Source organism: Bos mutus, chromosome 8 (genome assembly GCF_027580195.1).
Source record: "Bos mutus isolate GX-2022 chromosome 8, NWIPB_WYAK_1.1, whole genome shotgun sequence".
Classification (NCBI taxonomy): Eukaryota; Metazoa; Chordata; class Mammalia; order Artiodactyla; family Bovidae; genus Bos; species Bos mutus.
Window position 1 is genome coordinate 109,555,577 of NC_091624.1, and position 17,560 is coordinate 109,573,136.

Consider the following 17,560-nt stretch of genomic DNA (forward strand, 5'->3'; position numbering starts at 1 on the left):
TCCAGTATTCTTGCCTGGAAAATCCCATGAACAGAGGAGCCTGGTGGGCTACAGTCCATGGGGTCACAAAGAGTGAGACACGACTGAAGCGACTTAGCACACATGCAAAGGACATGTTTGAGGTGGTCCACCATTTTACAAAAATAACCCAGAGCTCCAATAATGTGAGTAACCACACATGGCTACAAAATGTCCTTTTTTCAGTTTTTCTTTTGCTACAGGTGAGTAGCCATATGTAAGTGCCAGCAAGTGTTATAAAAATGCCCCTATTATTTCAGGCATGAATTCTCCAGTGTATTTTTGCTGTAGTTTCTTACTCTGACTTTAAACCATGAAAATGCACATTGGCACCTTTATCAGATAATAAATAACAAGAATTTCAAGAAAGTCTGCTCTGGAAAAGGCACAGGCCTGGCAATCATGCCTGGCTCAATTATGCTGGAAATTCTTACTTCAAGTGAGGGTTTAGGTTTCCCTGTGGATTTGCTCTCCATTCTCTTATAGCATTCTGTCACCAAAAATAATTAAGAATTATCTCTGAAAATAAACACACCCAGAGTTAGCTGAGTTCTATGAAGTTCACAGTTCTTTCATGGCTGCTCCACCTTTGTAGAATTCATTGTTATGAATTTTGGTTTAGTTTACATTGCTCTGGTGTTTTTATCCTCTGCTCCTGCAGATGTTTTTAGTAGCCTGTGAGATGCTTTTACCTCCTCCTGCCAAGGGATCACAGAAAACTGTGCTGGTCACATCTTCAGACCTGAGTGAATCTCCCCCCAATCCAGCATATCCAGGAGGGAGTCCGTGCCCACAGCATTAAGTGTACATCATTGTTTGCCTCTCTGATAAAGCAAGGAATAGTGTGTAAACCCATGAAAGTGCTACACTAAATTCTTCTTTTAGGAAGTTAAATATTTGAGATTTAAAAAGTTGATTCCTCAAAATTAGACAAAATTTGTGTAACTGTAAATATACCCCTGGAAATTCAGCAGAACAGAACAATGACGGCTCTTTGAGCAAGTTCCTCCACTTTTTGGAGCCAGTTTTCCCATCTGTAAAGCAGAGATAATCCTCTTGTACCTCCAGGGAGGGTTGTGAGCCTTCCATGATGTATTAGATGCTCAGTATGGTACCTGGAGAGGCTTCCCAGGTGGCTCAGTGGTAAAGAATCTGCCTGCAATGCTGGAGATACAGATTCGATCCCTGGGTCGGGAAGATCTCCTGGAGAAGGAAATGGCAACCCACCAGTATGCTTGCCTGGAAAATTCCATGGACCGGGAAGCCTGGCGGGCTACAGTCCATGGGGTCACAAAGAGTCGGACACAACTTAACGACTGAACAACAATGGTACCTAGAATACACCACGACATCAGGAAACGGCAGCTGCATCACTGTTACCGGTCACTTCATCCTCGTTCTGTGTTGTCACAGTCAAGATCCCAAGTGCTTCTGTCTCTGCTTCATAGGACGGTGTGTTTTGTAAAGAAAGGAAATATGTTTCTGAGCAATTTCGTATTCACTCTCTCAAGTTCTCAACCTTAAAACCAAAAACTAAAAAGCATGTCTATCCCTGAAGTGTTATTTAAAATCTTGAGATGACACTGTGATGGCAAGGGAAGCACCTTCTCTTCCGTCAGCCACCTCCCCTTCCTGGCACGTTCCCTCCGTGTGCAGAGGCCCGCTGAAAAAAAGCAGTGCATGTGGATGCTTTGGGGGGTGTTATGCACACAGTGTACTTTCCTTTTGCCAGAACCAGTGGTTCTCTCACCCAGAGGATACCAGCCAAGTCTGGAGGCGTCTTTGGTAGTCGCGGACAGGGCAGGAGAGGAAGGAGGGGGAGATGATGCTACTGACAGCTAGTGGGTAGAAAACGGGAATATTCTCAACATCCCACAATGCACAGGACAGCCCGCTACAGAGAAGTGTTGTTGTTGCTCAGTCACTTAGTCATGTCCAGCTCTTTGAGACCCCAGGAACTGTTTCCCGCTAGGCTCCTCTGTCCATGGGATTTCCCAGGCAAGAATACTGGAGTGGGTTGCAATTTCCTTCTCCAGGGGATCTTCCCCACCCAGGGATCAAACCCGTGTCTCCTGCATTGGCAGGCAGGTTCTTTACCCCTGAGTCACCAGCGAAGCCCTCCAAAGAATTATCTGATGCAACATGCCAGCCCAAGTGGAAAAACCCTTAGTTCAGTTCAGTTCATTTCAGTTGCTCAGTCATGTCCAACTCTTTGCAACCCCATGTACACCAGGCTTCTCTGTCCATCATCAACTGGAGAAACCCTGGTCCCACCTAAAGAAGCATCTTAGCCAGCTAAAGAATCATTCCACAGTCAGTTAAGTCACCTGTGAGAACCGGTAATGTAGTCTCCCATAAAAGTGGTACTTTGGTTCATTTTCCAGAAGGAATCATGTCAGAGGCCAGCCTGCTAATGGGCCGCCGTGTGTAGTGTTTCTTCAGAGTGGTGCTCCCTTTGGGATGTGAGCCCAGACAGCTTTTAGTCTGAGCAGTGGGAAGAGCCTTCCCTATCACTCTCAGATGAGGAGAGCCAAGATGCCAAAACGGGAAGTTATTTCTCTCCACCCAGTGCTGGGCGCTCTCAGAAGAGACTCTTGCCAGCCTGCATGGAGTGGTGTGCTTGGCACTTTTATAAAAATGAAGATTATTAGGTTGAATTAGCTGGCGAGTCAGATGTTTCCCTTGCCAGGAAATGAAAAGATGGCTTCTTTTCAGGTATTCTTGATCCTTTAAAGCGGAGCACAACAGCAGGCTGTGTACACCCTGAGCTTTCCCCTGTCCCTCCCCCCCATTCCTGAGCAGAGAGCTGAACTAAGCCGGGATGATCCCAGGCTCCTTGGCCCCATGTGATGTAGGAAGAAGCTTGTTAGCAGCCCCAGGACTGGCTGAAGAGGCCACCCAGGAGGATGGGACCCTGGGGCACGGGGGCCTGGCTGCTACGGTGTCTGTGCCCTGGGTCTCTGCAGTGGCTGGGCTCTGGGGAGGCGGGAAGGGTGGCTCGCACCTGTTGCAGAAGCCCCATGACAGCCATGTGGGGCTCCGTTCGTGTTCAGGTCTGTTTTGTAGAAAGGCTGGATGCCTTCCCTGAGTCTCCTCTATTTCACATACTGGACAACAGGCCCCACACTTCCAGACAAGTGTGGACTCAGTGCAGCGCCATTCGACTGAGTGTTTGCACTTCCTTTCTGTCTGTGTAAACGTTGTCAGGACCCTCACCTCCTGGAAAGTCTTCAGTTGGTTTCATGAAAATAACCTTGTTTGAACGGATCCTTCATGTCTAAATGAGGTTGTGAGCAGAGACTTAACCTTCCTGTACCACCTATCAGGGTTTCCCAGGTGGCTCAGTGGTAAAGAATCTACCTGCAATGCAGGAGACATGGGTGATGTAGGTTCAGTCTCCAGGTCAGGAAGATCCCTTGGAGCAGGAAATGGCAACCCCCTCCAGTATTCTTGCCTGGAGAATCCCATGGACAGAGGGGCCTGGCGGGCTACAGTCCATGGAGTCACTACAGCGTCGGACGTGACTTAAGGACTAAACAATATCTACTCCTATCCATGAGTAGATTAACCATACATTAGTGGTTTACCCTTTCACAGAAAGACCTCTCCGAGGAAAAAGAGAAATCCTTTCCTTCTAAGAAATAATTTAAGGGAAATTCTAAGAGCTTTGTATTTGGTCATGATGTTAATTTTTTTAATTTATTTTTAATTGAAAGATAATTGCTTTACAATATTGCTTTGATTTCTGCCATGCATCAACATGAATTAACCATAGGTGTACATCTGTGCCCTCCCTCTTGAACCTCCCTCCCTCCTCCCCCTCTTTCCCACCCCTGTAGGTTGTTACAGAGCCCTGCTTTGAGTGCCCAGTCAAAACAGCAAGTTTCCACTGGCTCTCTATTTTACACATGCTAGTGTGTATGCTTTTCATGTCAGTGTACGTCAAGGCTGTATATTGTCACTGCTTATTTAACTTCTATGCAGAGTACATCATGAGAAACGCTGGGCTGGAGGAAGCACAAACTGGAATCAAGATTGCCGGGAGAAATAGCAATAACCTCAGATATGCAGATGACACCACCCTTATGGCAGAAATCAAAGAATAACTAAAGAGCCTCTTGATGAATGTGAAAGAGGACAATGAAAAAATTGGCTTAAAACTCAACATTCAGAAAACTAAGATCATGGCATCTGGTCCCATCACTTCATGGGAAATAGATGGGTAAACAGTGGAAACAGTGGCAGACTTTATTTTTGGGGGGGCGCTCCAAAATCGCTGCAAATGGTGATTGCAGCCATGAAATTAAAAGACGCTTGCTCCTTGGAAGAAAAGTGATGACCAACCTAGATAGCATATTAAAAAGCAGAGATATTACTTTGCTAACAAAGGTCCATATAGTCAAGGCTATGGTTTTTCCAGTAGTCATGTATGGATGTGAGAGTTGGACTATAAAGAAAGCTGAGCACCGAAGAATTGATGCTTTTGAACTGTGGTGTTGGAAAAGACTCTTGAGAGTCCCTTGGACTGCAAAGAGATCCAACCAGTCCATCCTAAAGGAGATCAGTCCTGGGTGTTCATTAGAAGGACTGATGCTGAACTGAAATTCCAATACTTTGGCCACCTGATACGAAGAACTAACTCATTAGAAAAGACCCTGATGCTGGGAAAGATTGAAGGCAGGAGGAGAAGGGGATGACAGAGGATGAGATGGTTGGATGGCATCACCAACTCCATGGACATGAGTTTGAGTAAGCTCCAGGAGTCGGTGATGGACAGGGAGGCCTGGTGTGCCTCAGTCCATGGGGTTGCAAAGAGTCAGACACAACTGAGCAACTGAACTGAACTGAATGCTTTCATGAGCATGATGTTAATTGTTGATGCTGAGTGGTCCTCAGGATAGCTGGACAGATGGGGGTTTTGGCAGACATGGGTTTGGAGGAGAACTATGCTTACAGCATCTCCATGGCTGTACTGCCAGCTTTCTCAAGCTGCTTCACTTCCGGGAGAGGTTGGTACTCTGGTTCTGTCCAGTGGTCATTTGACTGGAAGGTGTTGGCATGGGTGTTATTCCTGACCTGTCATGTCGAATCATAGTATCCCATGTACCGTGGCATTTCTTGGGACCATAGGTTTAGCTGTCACCACACGATGCTGTTGACCGCTTCTCTAGTTGCTAGACTGGTCCCCTGACCCAGTTCTGTGGACGTGAGCTTGTGCTGCCCTGAGTGACTCACCATCCGTGTGCCCAGGCCCCGAGGTGACAAGCGATACAAGCTCAGCCGCTTTCCCGGCTTGGGACCCAGATGTCGGCTTCGCCCAGAGGGTGTTAGCTGGGAGGAAGGTCCCAGAACTGTGTCCCCAAGGAGACAGATGCTGAAAAGATATTTCCACGCCCTTGATTTTCTTACATTCAGTAATATTTTCCCTATCAGATCTAGGCCTGCCTGATTTGAAGCATTTCAAGAATCCTAGAGGTGGGTAACAGACACACTCATCTTGAACTTTGGTAGATTCCAGAAAGCAGCCTTGCAGCAGCGTCCCCACAGCAGCCGCATCTGTGGGCAGTATGTCTTTCTCATCCTCCCATGACCGCCCCCGCATCCCTCCTCTGGTACTCTGCAAGGTGGAAAAGTTACCTGTTTTAGAAGTTACTTGAATTTCTTTAAATTTTGCTATGATTTAACCACAGGTGATTTTGTGTACTTAGGCGCTACCTGCATTCCATTTTTCTGTGACTTATTCGTCCAAATCCTCCCCCCACCTTTTTTTTTCCTTTTGGGTTATTGTCTTGATTTTTAGGCATTCTTTGGGCTTCCCAGGTGGTTCATTGGTAACAAACTCACCTGCAGTGCAGGAGGCACAGGAGATGTGTTGGATCCCTAGGTTGGGAAGATCCCCTGGAGCAGGGACTGGCTACCACTCCAGTGTTCTTGCTTGGAGAACCTCATGGACAGAGGAGCCTGAAGGAGCCTGATGGTCTGCAATCCATGGGGTGACAAAGAGTCAGACACAACTGAAGCAACTCAACACACACACATGTAGGAGTTCTTCTTGGTTTCTAGTTACTGAGCAATTGTCGGATATTCTAGAATTTTCTCCTACTCTATCATTTGCTTATAACTTTAGTATAGCATATATCATAGTGTGGAACTTTTAACTGGGGAGAAGTCTGATCCATTAGGGTTCTCTGTTGGCAGTTTCTGGGATTCTTGAAATGCTGAAAAAGGCTTACCTGTCCCAAGGCCATAGAAATATTTTCATGTCTTCTACTGACATTATACTTATAGTTTTACATTTGGATCTTCAGAGTACTTGGGATTTATTTTTATGTGTCACTAAACTAGGAATTTAACTTTATTTTTTTTTCAAACAAGCCCCCTTGATTTGAAATGACATCTTCCTTAATTTAAAATCCCCCCGCTTTCCGGCATCTGCGTCTGGACCTTTAGGTTTTCTCCGCTGGTTGAACCAGGGCTCAGAGCAGGGGAAGAGGTAGGGTGGCCAGGCCTCTGCCCGCAGTTCTCTGCCCCTGCAGCACATGGGCTCCCCTCCTTTTCTCACATGTCCCATCACCCGCTCTGGCCTTGGAGTGCTTTCTCTTTCTCCTGTTCGTCTCCCAACAACCCCAGCCCCACTCAGGACTGCATCCTCTCATCCAGCAGCATCCTTGGTGCCCTGCCCACTCAGGGCACGTGCCATGCACCCCGGTTTGGCAGGGAGTCTGCGTCCCTCTCCACATGACTGGTCTCTGCAGCCAGGGGTCATGTCTGATTCATCTTTGCATCTGCATTGTCTGTTAGGGAGCCTGGTGACAGACAATTTGTAAACTAAAGTTTGTTGAATGCATGAACAAGATAAAAAAGACAGCTGTCCTTCTAAAGACATCAACTTTATCACACAGAGAGGCTTCAGACTTCAAGAATAAACAAGGGTCATTACTGGATAAAGTCTACAATAGGTGTTAGTCTAAGGACCCATTGTTCTGGGCTAAGAAGCAGAATATGCACGAAACTAACAATTTATGCACTGACTATCCCACTGGTTTCCCCCAAACGAATCACAAGTGTCACCTAATTGTGTTTACTGCAGACGGGGCCTGTTTTGACCTGTGACTAGGAACTTCTGACGTGTTTGAGTCTGTATCTGCATTGAATCGCTTGGGCCCAGGCCAGATAAATACATGTCTGTGGACAGTTTCCAGTCAAAGCTGTGGTTTTTCCAGTGGTCATGTATGGATGTGAGAGTTGGACTATAAAGAAAGCTGAGCACCAAAGAATTCATGCTTTTGAACTGTGGTATTGAAAAAGACTCTTGAGAGTCCCTTTGGACTGCAAGGAGATCCAACAAGTCCATCCTAAAGGAAATCAGTCCTGAGTGTTCATTGGAAGGACTGATGCTGAAGCTGAAACTCCAATACTTTGGCCACCTGTTGAGAAGAACTGACTCATTGGAAAAGACCCTGATGCTGGGAAAGATTGAAAGTGGGAGGAGAAGGGGACGACAGAGGATGAGATGGTTGGATGGCATCACCGACTCAATGGACATGAGTTTGAGTAAGCTCCAGGAGTTGGTGATGGAGAGCAAGGCCTGGTGTGTTTGCTGTCCATGGGGTCGCAAAGAGTCGGACATGACTGAGCGACTGAGCTGAACTGGACTGAACTGAGACAGTTGAACACATCCCTGAAGATAACTATAAAATCCAAGTTCAGAAACCCTTTGAATAGTCAATAAAGCATTGGTGTCTTGTAACTAATATGCATTTCTGAGTTTCACTTTTCTGTAACAGTTAGAATACAGCCATCACTAAAAGCATAGCTGAGATATTTGGGAAAAGCCATTTATGTTCCCGTCAGGTGCCTGCCTCCTGACTTCAGCTCTCTTTTCTGCTCCTCCTCTTCTACACCCAGGTTCCTCCTTCTCTGACCTTGAACTCGTAGATGATTCCTCCACAGAGGGAGTGGGGATGAAAGGGTAGGAGGTGAACAGATTGATCCCAAGTGTTCCCCATGCAAATAACGTCACCTTCTCCTGTCCTATTGCTTCTGTATTTCCCACCGAAGTGAGGAAGGTCAGTGTGAGAAGTTCCCACAGATAGAATCTGCAGTCCTCTTGAGCTCAGCACCTTCCCTGTCTGTCATAAACTTTGAGTCAACGAGACGTGTTCTTTTTTTCTGTGCCTTCTATAGTCTGGTTTGATCCCAGGTGGTGCCGTTGGTAAAGAATCCACCTGCCAACGCAGGGGGACACAGGAGATGTGGGTTTGATCCCTGGGTCAGGAAGATCAAGTTGATCATTTCCCTTGCTCAGATGCTTTTATATTTGGATAAGTCTGCTGTATCACATCTGAAGCCTGATATTCAAGGAGTAAATAGAGTAGGAGGCTGGCCCCTGCCCATGTGGACAAGGGGAGGTTTCACACAGTGGGTACAGGTTGGTCTGTCTGCGCACACTCACAGGAGATTGAAATTAACTAGATTTCCCACGTCTTCTACTCTCAGAGAGGACACTGGCTAAGTTGTTAGAAGCTGGGTGCTCAGGGACGCCAAGAGCCCCTCTCCACAGATGTTCCTCCAGAAAATGTGACAGCGCCTTCTATGGCAGGCTTCCCGCCAGGTTCCCCAGGCTAGCGGGGGCGGGAGGGGGAGGTGGTGCTGCAGGCCCCCACGGCTCCAGCCAGCTTCCCTGAGGACGGTCCCTGAGGCAGAGGACCTGGAGTGATGCAGGCTATTTCCTGTCTCACACTCCCTGGGGACCCTCGTCACTTTAATGCTTACAGATTGTTTTATTATTTTAAAACAGTCGCTAGTTGCTTTGGGGAACTATCAGACTTCTCATTAGGCTTAAGTTTATGCCAGAGGGGGATGAAACAAACAAAAATGCAATGTGATAACAGACACTTGGAAGGAAACTATAGTTAAGTTGCCCCATCTCTCAGGAGAGCTTCTCTGGCTCGCTTGGGGACATTAGTGCTTTTACAGAAATATCAGCCAGCTCTCAGAACTCCCCCAGGGCCGGGCCTGGCCTTGTGTCTCTGAGGGCCCATCTGGGGAGATGGAGGGGCTGCAGAAGACTCAGACCCAAAACCTGAAAGGCAGACCTAGGGTCATGTTTCCTGGGGCCCTGGGGTCGGGTCTTTTGACCTGCGGGTACACAGGCAGATTAAGGATGAACCCCTGCTGCTGCTGCTGCTGCTGCTAAGTCACTTCAGTCGTGTCCGACTTTGTGCGACCCCAGAGACGGAAGCTCACCAGGCTCCCCCATCCCTGGGATTCTCCAGGCAAGAACACTGGAGTGGGTTGCCATTTCCTTCTCCAATGCATGAAAGTGAAAAGTGAAAGTGAAGTCATTCAGTCGTGTCCGACTCTTCACGACCGCATGGACTGCAGCCTACCAGGCTCCTCCATCCATGGGGTTCTCCAGGCAAGAGTACTGGAGTGGGGTGCCATTGCCTTCTCCTAGCAAAGATTAGTTCAGATTAAGAACCTGATTCCCAGGGCAGTGCTGGATCCTTTCCAGGCCAGACAGGGAAGAGTTTGTCTCTGTTTCAATACTTTTTATCATGTGTTCTCCATGGTGTGAGGCCTGCTTTCAACCTGATTTGTTGTTCAGTTGCTCAGTCATGCCTGACTCTGTGACCCCATGGACTGTAACCCACTGGGCTCTTCTGTCCACGGGATGCTCCAGGCAGGAATACTGGAGTGGGTTGCCATTTCCTTCTCCATTCAACCTGATGGGTCTATTGTTTATTTGCAAAGCAAAACCAAATTTATATTTATTCACACCCAGCTTCTGAATCTGCACAATGTAAGTGATGTAGTTCATTGTAGAGTCTCTGAATGAATGATTTAAGTCATGTTTCCATCAACTGAGGATAACTTCAATCTCAAATATGAGAAACCCAGGTAAACAATTATAATTTAACTGATTTACTTCCCTGGTGGCTCAGATGGTAAAGAGTCTGCCTGCAGTGCAGGAGACCTGGGTTCAATCCCTCGGTTGGGAAGATCCCTGAAGGAAGGCATGGCAAGCAGTGTTCTTGCCTGGAGAATTTCATGGACAGAGGAGCCTGAGAGGCTACAGTCCATGGGGTCACAAAGAGTCAGACACTGAGTGACTAACACTTTCACTCTGTTTCTTAGGTTGATCCCAATGTACTTTATATTCTTTATACTTTATAAACAAAAACTTTCCAGTGAACATATATTCTGCAGTATCTGCAGTGCCATGCTCACAGGCAGGGGAGAAAATCAGATGCCACATTAAGGAATTCCCTAGTAATAGCACAGTGTTTTTCCAGACTGACTGTGTTTCTAATTTTTCTCTAGAGTGTGGAATTGCACAGTATGATTTGGTGTTCAGAGTCTAACTTGTTGGGCTTGAACTCGCATCTAGCTCAACTGATTCCTAATTCCAATTCCTGATTCCTTAGAGGCCCCTCCCTCAGTTTCTCCGTCCTATAAAATGGGCTGGTGCTCGTGACTTTTACCTGAGTTCTGTGGATTAAGAACTGTTCCTCTCCCCGTCTGTCGAGGTCACCACTCACTGTCCCCATCGTCAGCAGCAGCAGATCTGGTTGTGGGAGGTGTGCTCAGAGCTCACTGTGCATACCGTCAGTGGTGGAGGGAGGTGTTCACTGTTCACTGCCAGCCTCCGTAGTGGTGTGAAGCACACACAGTGCCACGTGGATGGTCACTGCGGGGAGCGGAGGGCCCAGCTGACCCTGTCCTCCTTCTCCCACAGGAAAGTGGCAGATGCATGACGGCCTCCTGAACATCACCAAGGTGTCCTTCTCAGACCGAGGGAGATACACGTGCATGGCCTCCAACGTGCACGGTTCTGTGAACAACACGGTGACGCTGCGGGTGGTCTTCACGTCGGGCGACATGGGTGTGTACTACATGGTGGTGTGCCTGGTGGCCTTCGCCGTCGTGCTGGTGCTCAACGTCACCCGCCTCTGCATGATGAGCAGCCACCTGAAGAAGACCGAAAAGGCCATCAACGAGTTCTTCCGCACGGAGGGCGCTGAGAAGCTGCAGAAGGCCTTCGAGATCGCTAAGCGCATCCCAATCATCACCTCAGCCAAGACGCTGGAGCTGGCCAAGGTCACGCAGTTCAAGACAATGGAGTTCGCCCGCTACATCGAGGAGCTGGCACGCAGTGTGCCGCTGCCCCCACTCATCATGAACTGCAGGACCATCGTGGAGGAGCTCATGGAAGTGGTGGGCCTGGATGAGCATGGCCACCAGAACTTCGTGCGCCACACGCCTGAGGGCCAGGAGGCCGCAGCCGCCGACGGGGACGAGGTCTACACCATCCCCGACGCCGACTCTGATGCCTCGTCACTGCACGAGCAGCCCCAGCAGATCGCCATCGAGGTGTCTGTGCACCCCCCAGCCCACCGGGAGCCCTCAGACGACCGGGCCGCCGGGGCCCTCGAGGCCGGAGACGAGGAGGAGGACACCGAGCCGTCGGCCGAGCACTCCCCGGAGTCCGCGGCGCCCTCCACCGAGGTCACATCAGCAGCGCTGACCTCCGAGGAACCAACGCCCGTCGAGGTGCCGGACCACGTCCTGCCGCCTGGTCTGCTAGAGGCCGCGGAGCCAGCCAGGCCGCGGGACGGAAGCACCCATGTCGTCTATGAAAGCCATGTCTAACAGTGTACCCCCCAACCCTGAAGCTATGCACACCCCGAGATTCAGGGCCACCCCTCGGGACAGATGCAGGCCGCCCTCGCCGCTAAGCCTTACCGGAGACGCCAGTCGTAGGTAGGAGTCTGGCCCCACACGCACGCACGTATGAGTCAGGCCCCCGCACGCACGCCCCAGTCGACCCCCAGCCAAGGGGGATGCGAGCATCGTCGGGGAGCGGGGTGGTGACCTTGGGCAGGTGTCTGTCCACATGACCCGAACCTCAGAGGCTCTTCTCCGCCAGATAACCTTAACCGCTGCTGCCCTTTTGGCAGAGAACACTGACTGTCAGAGACTCTGAGTTCACAGCCCTGCCTGGGGCACAGGGCGCCGCTCTTCTTTTGAAAAATGGGTCTGCTAAGGGAGCAGCTGTAGTCCATCCCTCCGCGGCTCTGTTGCACTTTCTTCTCAGTTTTGCCCCATCACTGTCGCTTTATAACCCAGGCGTTGTGACTTGAATGCTGACCGTTCCTGCGGGTCTGTTCCCTTGGCCACTCTGTCCTTATTCCCGCCCCCCACCCCCACCGTCTAACGCACACCCCAGACTTTTACCTCCCAGGCTTTGGTGTCAGGGCTGATTCCCACGAGTCATCTTAACATTCCAAAGCAGCTAGCTACCAGCCTCCTGATGTTGTCGTTTCCCAGGCCTGTCTCCATCGTTGCTTTTTTTGTTCGTTCGTTTCCAGTGAAGCTGCTGTGGTGAAACTGAGAGAAGAAAAAAAATAAAACCTTGCCCAGGAATAGCACTTTAATAGCCAAATAAAAATAGGTTTACCCGTCCCATTCTGAGAGCCTTTGGGTGAGCTCAGCTGAGGTTGGAGGGAGACCATGAACTTGAATCTGCCCAGACTGCCCGTGGAAAGCCCTGTTCTTATGTCTAAGCAGTGTCCCCCTCCAAGCCAGCTGCTGCTTCATCTGGAAGGTGTGTCACCTCCAGAGACAGAGGCGCCTGAGGAATCTGTTTAAGTGGGGAGCGTGCGGCTCCCGCCACGGCTGCCATGGACCACGGATGTCAGGGGACCCCAATGCTTGGGTTAGGGCAGCAAGCGTGAGGGTCCTGGGGGTCGCCCCACCAGGCCCACTCCTGTTAACTGCATGGCTGACTTGTCCATCCTTGAAGGGGGCAGAGACAGGTTAGGATAATGGCATCATCATGCCAGCATTCTTGAATTCATTTTTAGCCCCCAAAGAAGGCAGCTGTATGTGAGGCCAGAGTGATGTTCTAGAAAGAAGCCGAAGCTAGTTGCCTCAGGCCCACACCTCACTGGCCTGTGCTGGTAACCACTGTGGGCTTTGTGCAAGTGGGGGGCACCCCACGCACTCCCCGGCTCCATCTAAGTGCTTCCCTTGCCCACATTACCAAACCAGCATCATCACCCTGCCCTTCTCCACAATTGCTTTCAGGTTTCCACTGTCCTCTGTGGTTCTTCTAACATTTTTTATGCTGAAAATCAGTACTGTTGCAAATTCAAGGAACCAGCTTACAAAACTCAAAGCTTTTTAAGACAGTTGTGGATCTTCTGCCCCCAAAAGCATTAGAGCAACGTCCGCAGTTTAGATGTAACCATGAAAAGGAGAGGTATAACTTCCTTGCCATTTATGAGCAGGAGTGCCATAACCTTGAGGTCGTCATGAGTGTCATGGCCACGTCATGGGTCCACAAAGGTCCCTTGGGCTGCACGGTTGGTGAACAGACCCAAGGCTTAGTCCTCACGTCCTCACTGTCTGCGTGAGTGAGACTTCACTGCATCCCTGGGTTGAATCTTTCTCGTCTGCCAAACAAGGAGGTGGTACTTGGGTCCCCAGATCCCACCTGGTTCTGACATTTAGAGTTTTGTGGAAAGTTTGTCATCTCCCATGATGGCCCCCCTTACACGAGACGAGGAGTCTTAGGAGCAGAAATGGGCCTGTGATGTTATTAGATGCTTTTGCTGCCAACTTTTTCAGAAAACTCATCTGGGTCTGGAGCTGAGAACAAAGGGCTTGGCTTCAGTGGTTTTTCTATGTAGAGATAACTGATGTGAAAGGTGGTCTGACACACACACAGTTGGGTCAGATTCCTCTTGGCCTCAGATGACCCGTTGCCATCAGTTTGGAGTGTCTTGGGTGGTCACCTAAAACATGAGAAGTGAACAGTCCAGGGAAACCTTGACCCCCGCATGGGCTCCCTGGACAAAGGTTTTCTGTATTTGGCCTGTGGAGAAGTTTAATCATACGTCTTAGAATGTAAACATTTTTCCACTTGCGGAGGTCAGCAGATCCTTACCATGGATCTATGCACCCAAAGCCACAATAGGGGGTCCGCAAATAAACTTTTTCCCATTCCGTCCCCTTCTCCCTCCACCGAAACCCACATACAGGTTTCCACGTGGAAATGACAGGAGAAGGCATCTCCCACCTGGATGTCGGATACAGATAGTTAAACACAGGCAGATTTTTCTTAAAGCAGGAGCAGAACTGAGTGACCAAAGAATGTTTTCAGGTTGGTTTTAGCTTCTTTAGACTGGGGAGATTATGTAGATTTTTAAAATGTTCCCCTTTAAGGCATCAGAAAGCTCTTGATAGAATAATATTAATAGCCAACCAGAGATGAGGCTGGCTTACTACAAAGATGTCTCTGTCTCTTCTTGTTTATGCTATAGCTTCTTTACGAAATAGAAATGCTCTCCCACTAGAATACGGGACAGAGACAGTCTCATGACTTTCGCCAGGTTTTTCAAAGATAAATTGTTCAGCTTCATAGAAATTTATAGAAGTATGGCTACATATGGCTCTTTGGGGCAGTTTTGCAGCTTAACACTGAATCCCAAGCCATGTCCCTTGGGTCTTAGGTCATTCTTCTCAAAAGCAAGCAGTTTCTGGTTTCCAAGTCAGCTGGTCATATCTATAACAATTTTTTTTCTTGAAGTTCTGAAAATGATTCAGATATGTGTGCATATTTAATTCACTGCAATGACCTATAAACTTGGACGGTATTTATTCTAAATGGGGGAAAAACAATTTTATATTGCAAATCTATGTAATTTATAATGGTTTTGTTTTATATATATTTTCATATCTTTAGGGCACATCTACTATTCTCATCTTTTTGTATATCATACTTGACAAAACGAGATACTAATACTTGACTAAATCTCTAGGAACCAAATGTGACATCTGTAACATATAGAAATCGCTCTAGAAACACCTGAATGTCCTCGCTCGTCCTGAGCATTACTGTACTGTCATTACACCCAGAATGATTGCTGATGGGCGTTTGTGTTTTTTTCCCCAAAGCCAAGGCCAAAAGTCCTGACCTCCCACACAGTGGAGTCTGGAATCCTTTGCTTCTTTATTGTGTGTTTCATTTTTAACTGTAGACATCTGTGTTGTTCAGACTTCCTTTGAAGGGCACATGTGATAAGAAAGCAGTTTGGTGGAGACTGGGCTTGAATGATGGCTATGTAGCTTATTCACTGGACTGATAACATTTCAAATATAATACATGGATTGTTACTTATTGGTAACCTTGAATCTGTTCAGCTCTTTAGCCCATGAAGAAAGCGTAAGGCAGAAAGAATGTTTGCCTGTTTTGAACAGATAGCCTCTAAATGTAGTGCCACCGACACAAACCAGCTCAACCCTAGAGACCCCAATCCCTGCTGGCTGAGGAGCTGTTTCAGAAAGGCAAACCAGCCCACCTGTATGTGCAGGTTGAATTTCAGTCTTATACCAGGGCTTCCCTGGTGTCTCATACAGTAAAAAATCTGCCTACAACACGGGAGACCTGGGTTCAGTCCCTGGGTGGGGAAGATCCCCTGGAGAAGGGAATGGCAACCCACGCCAGTATTCTTGCCTGGGGAATCCCATGGACGGAGGACCCTAGCAGGCTTCAGTCCACGGGGTCACAAAGAGGCGGACACGACTGTGTGACTGCCACTTTTACTTTTTCACCAGTGCTCAAACTCCTCACAGCCCCAGTCGTTCTGTGAACAGGGGTTTCGTCTCAGTGTTTCATTGGGTGAGAAAACACAGCATTTCACGTATCTTTCAGATACTCTGTTTTATACTCAGCACAGTTCAATGACTACCCAGTATCCATCTTCACACACCCTTTTTGCATTTCCTTTACATCATAATCCCTGTTTCTGTTCTGGCTCTTTAGACTAATTCATTGGTACTCTTTAAATAGCCACCAAATCTCATTGTATAGTCACCCACATATTTTGATCTCTGTTGTTTCCAAGGTTGGGTGTCTCTAGTGGCTCAGCAGTAAAGAATCCACCTGCAATGCAGGAAATGCGAGTTTGATCCCTGGGTAGGGAAGATCCCCTGGAGAAGGGAATGGCAACCCACTCCAGTATTCTCACCTGGAGAATCCCATGGACAGAGGAGACTGGCGGGCTACAGGGGCAAAGAGTTGGATAAAACTTAGCAACTAAACCACCACCATCTTCAAGGTATTAGTCATTTTTACATTCACCTATTCATTGTAAAATCCTCTAGTAGATAACAAAGTTCATCTTCCTAATGACTTATAGGGTTTCTACAGTGATTAACAAGATCTGGATTAAACAAATCAGTGGTGGGGTGAAAAATCAAATAAAATTGCTTATTTTGCTTTCTGAAAGACTGAGTGTCTGTTATACAAGAAAATATCATATGACAGTGATAATGACCTTTAATTAAGACTTTTTCAGAGATGTCGTTTGTAAGAGGTCTAATGCTCAGAATGCCACCACCAAACTTAAAGCTCATAGAGAATGTAAAAATAAAGCAAATAGGTCTAAGAATATTCCTGCATAAATTGTTTTTATTTAATGAAGAATGTAAACCTTCAGTGTATCTCTCAGACACCCTGGCGCTGCTCACAGAAGGTGCTGCCACTTACCTTTGATGTGCTGTCCCTCTGGTTCTGAATGTCCGTTGTTAAAACTGGGAACTAAGATGGAAAAATGTATCTGGGTGGAAATGTCACTCCGTTGATTTGTGAGCTATAAATGTTCACCTTTTTAAAATAATTTAAATGTATAAACAAATGATTAATATTTAATTTGATATAGCAGCAAAAAAAAAAACATGTGAGCCATCCTGTACTTTGGTTGTTGCTTTAATAAAGGATTTGCACAGGTGTGCCGAGCGTGCCATGTCCCTGGTCAAGGCTGTGTGCATGTGGCCTGATTTACTTTTTACTTGTGTAAGAAGTATGTGGGCAGTGTGCATCCCTACCTTTTGCATCTGTGGCATATCTTAGGGGAAATGGGGTAAAGGAAGTAATTTTCATGTGAATCTACAAACTTTATCCAAAGTCAAAAATCTTAACTCTGTCCTAACGAACTTGATGGCCATTTATTTATATCAAGAGGGAATTTTAACATGTAACATCAAGCTTATTGCAGAAGATCCGCAAAGACCAGGAAACTTACCCAAGAGAAGGTGTTAGTTGCAGACCTCACGCAGAAACCTGAGAGCACTCAGTTCAGGCCAGATTGCTCTGAACGTGCCCAATGAGAGTTCTCAAAGCTGGGTTCCTCTCAGATAAGCTGAGATTGTTGTTCAGCCGCTAAGTGGTGTCCGACTCTGTGACCCCATGGACTGCATCACACCAGGCTTCCTTGTCCTTCACTATCTCCCGGATTTTGCTCAGATTGATGTCCATTGGCTCGGTGATGCCATCCAACCATTTTATCCTCTGTCACCAGCTTCTTTTCTTGCCCTCAGTCTTTCCCTGCATCAAGGTCTTTTCTAATGAGTCACCAGTTCACATCAGGTGGCCAAAGTATTCAAGCTTCAGCATCAGTCCTTCTAGTGAATATTCAGGGTTGAGATAAGGCTGTGTATATGAGACAAGACTGAACAACACCAGATGGAAAAG

General features: G+C 47.7%; 1 protein-coding gene across 1 annotated transcript in view; it reads left to right on the forward strand.

Annotated features, from left to right (window-relative positions):
* MFAP3L (microfibril associated protein 3 like) overlaps nucleotides 1-16,810 on the forward strand; it is a 53,116-nt gene extending 36,306 nt beyond the window's left edge. The window contains 2 exon segments of the mRNA XM_070376041.1: nucleotides 8,659-8,664; nucleotides 10,760-16,810. Coding sequence (XP_070232142.1) covers nucleotides 8,659-8,664; nucleotides 10,760-11,673 — 920 coding nt within the window. The 3' untranslated portion in view covers nucleotides 11,674-16,810.
* Nucleotides 16,811-17,560: the final 750 nt, after the last annotated feature.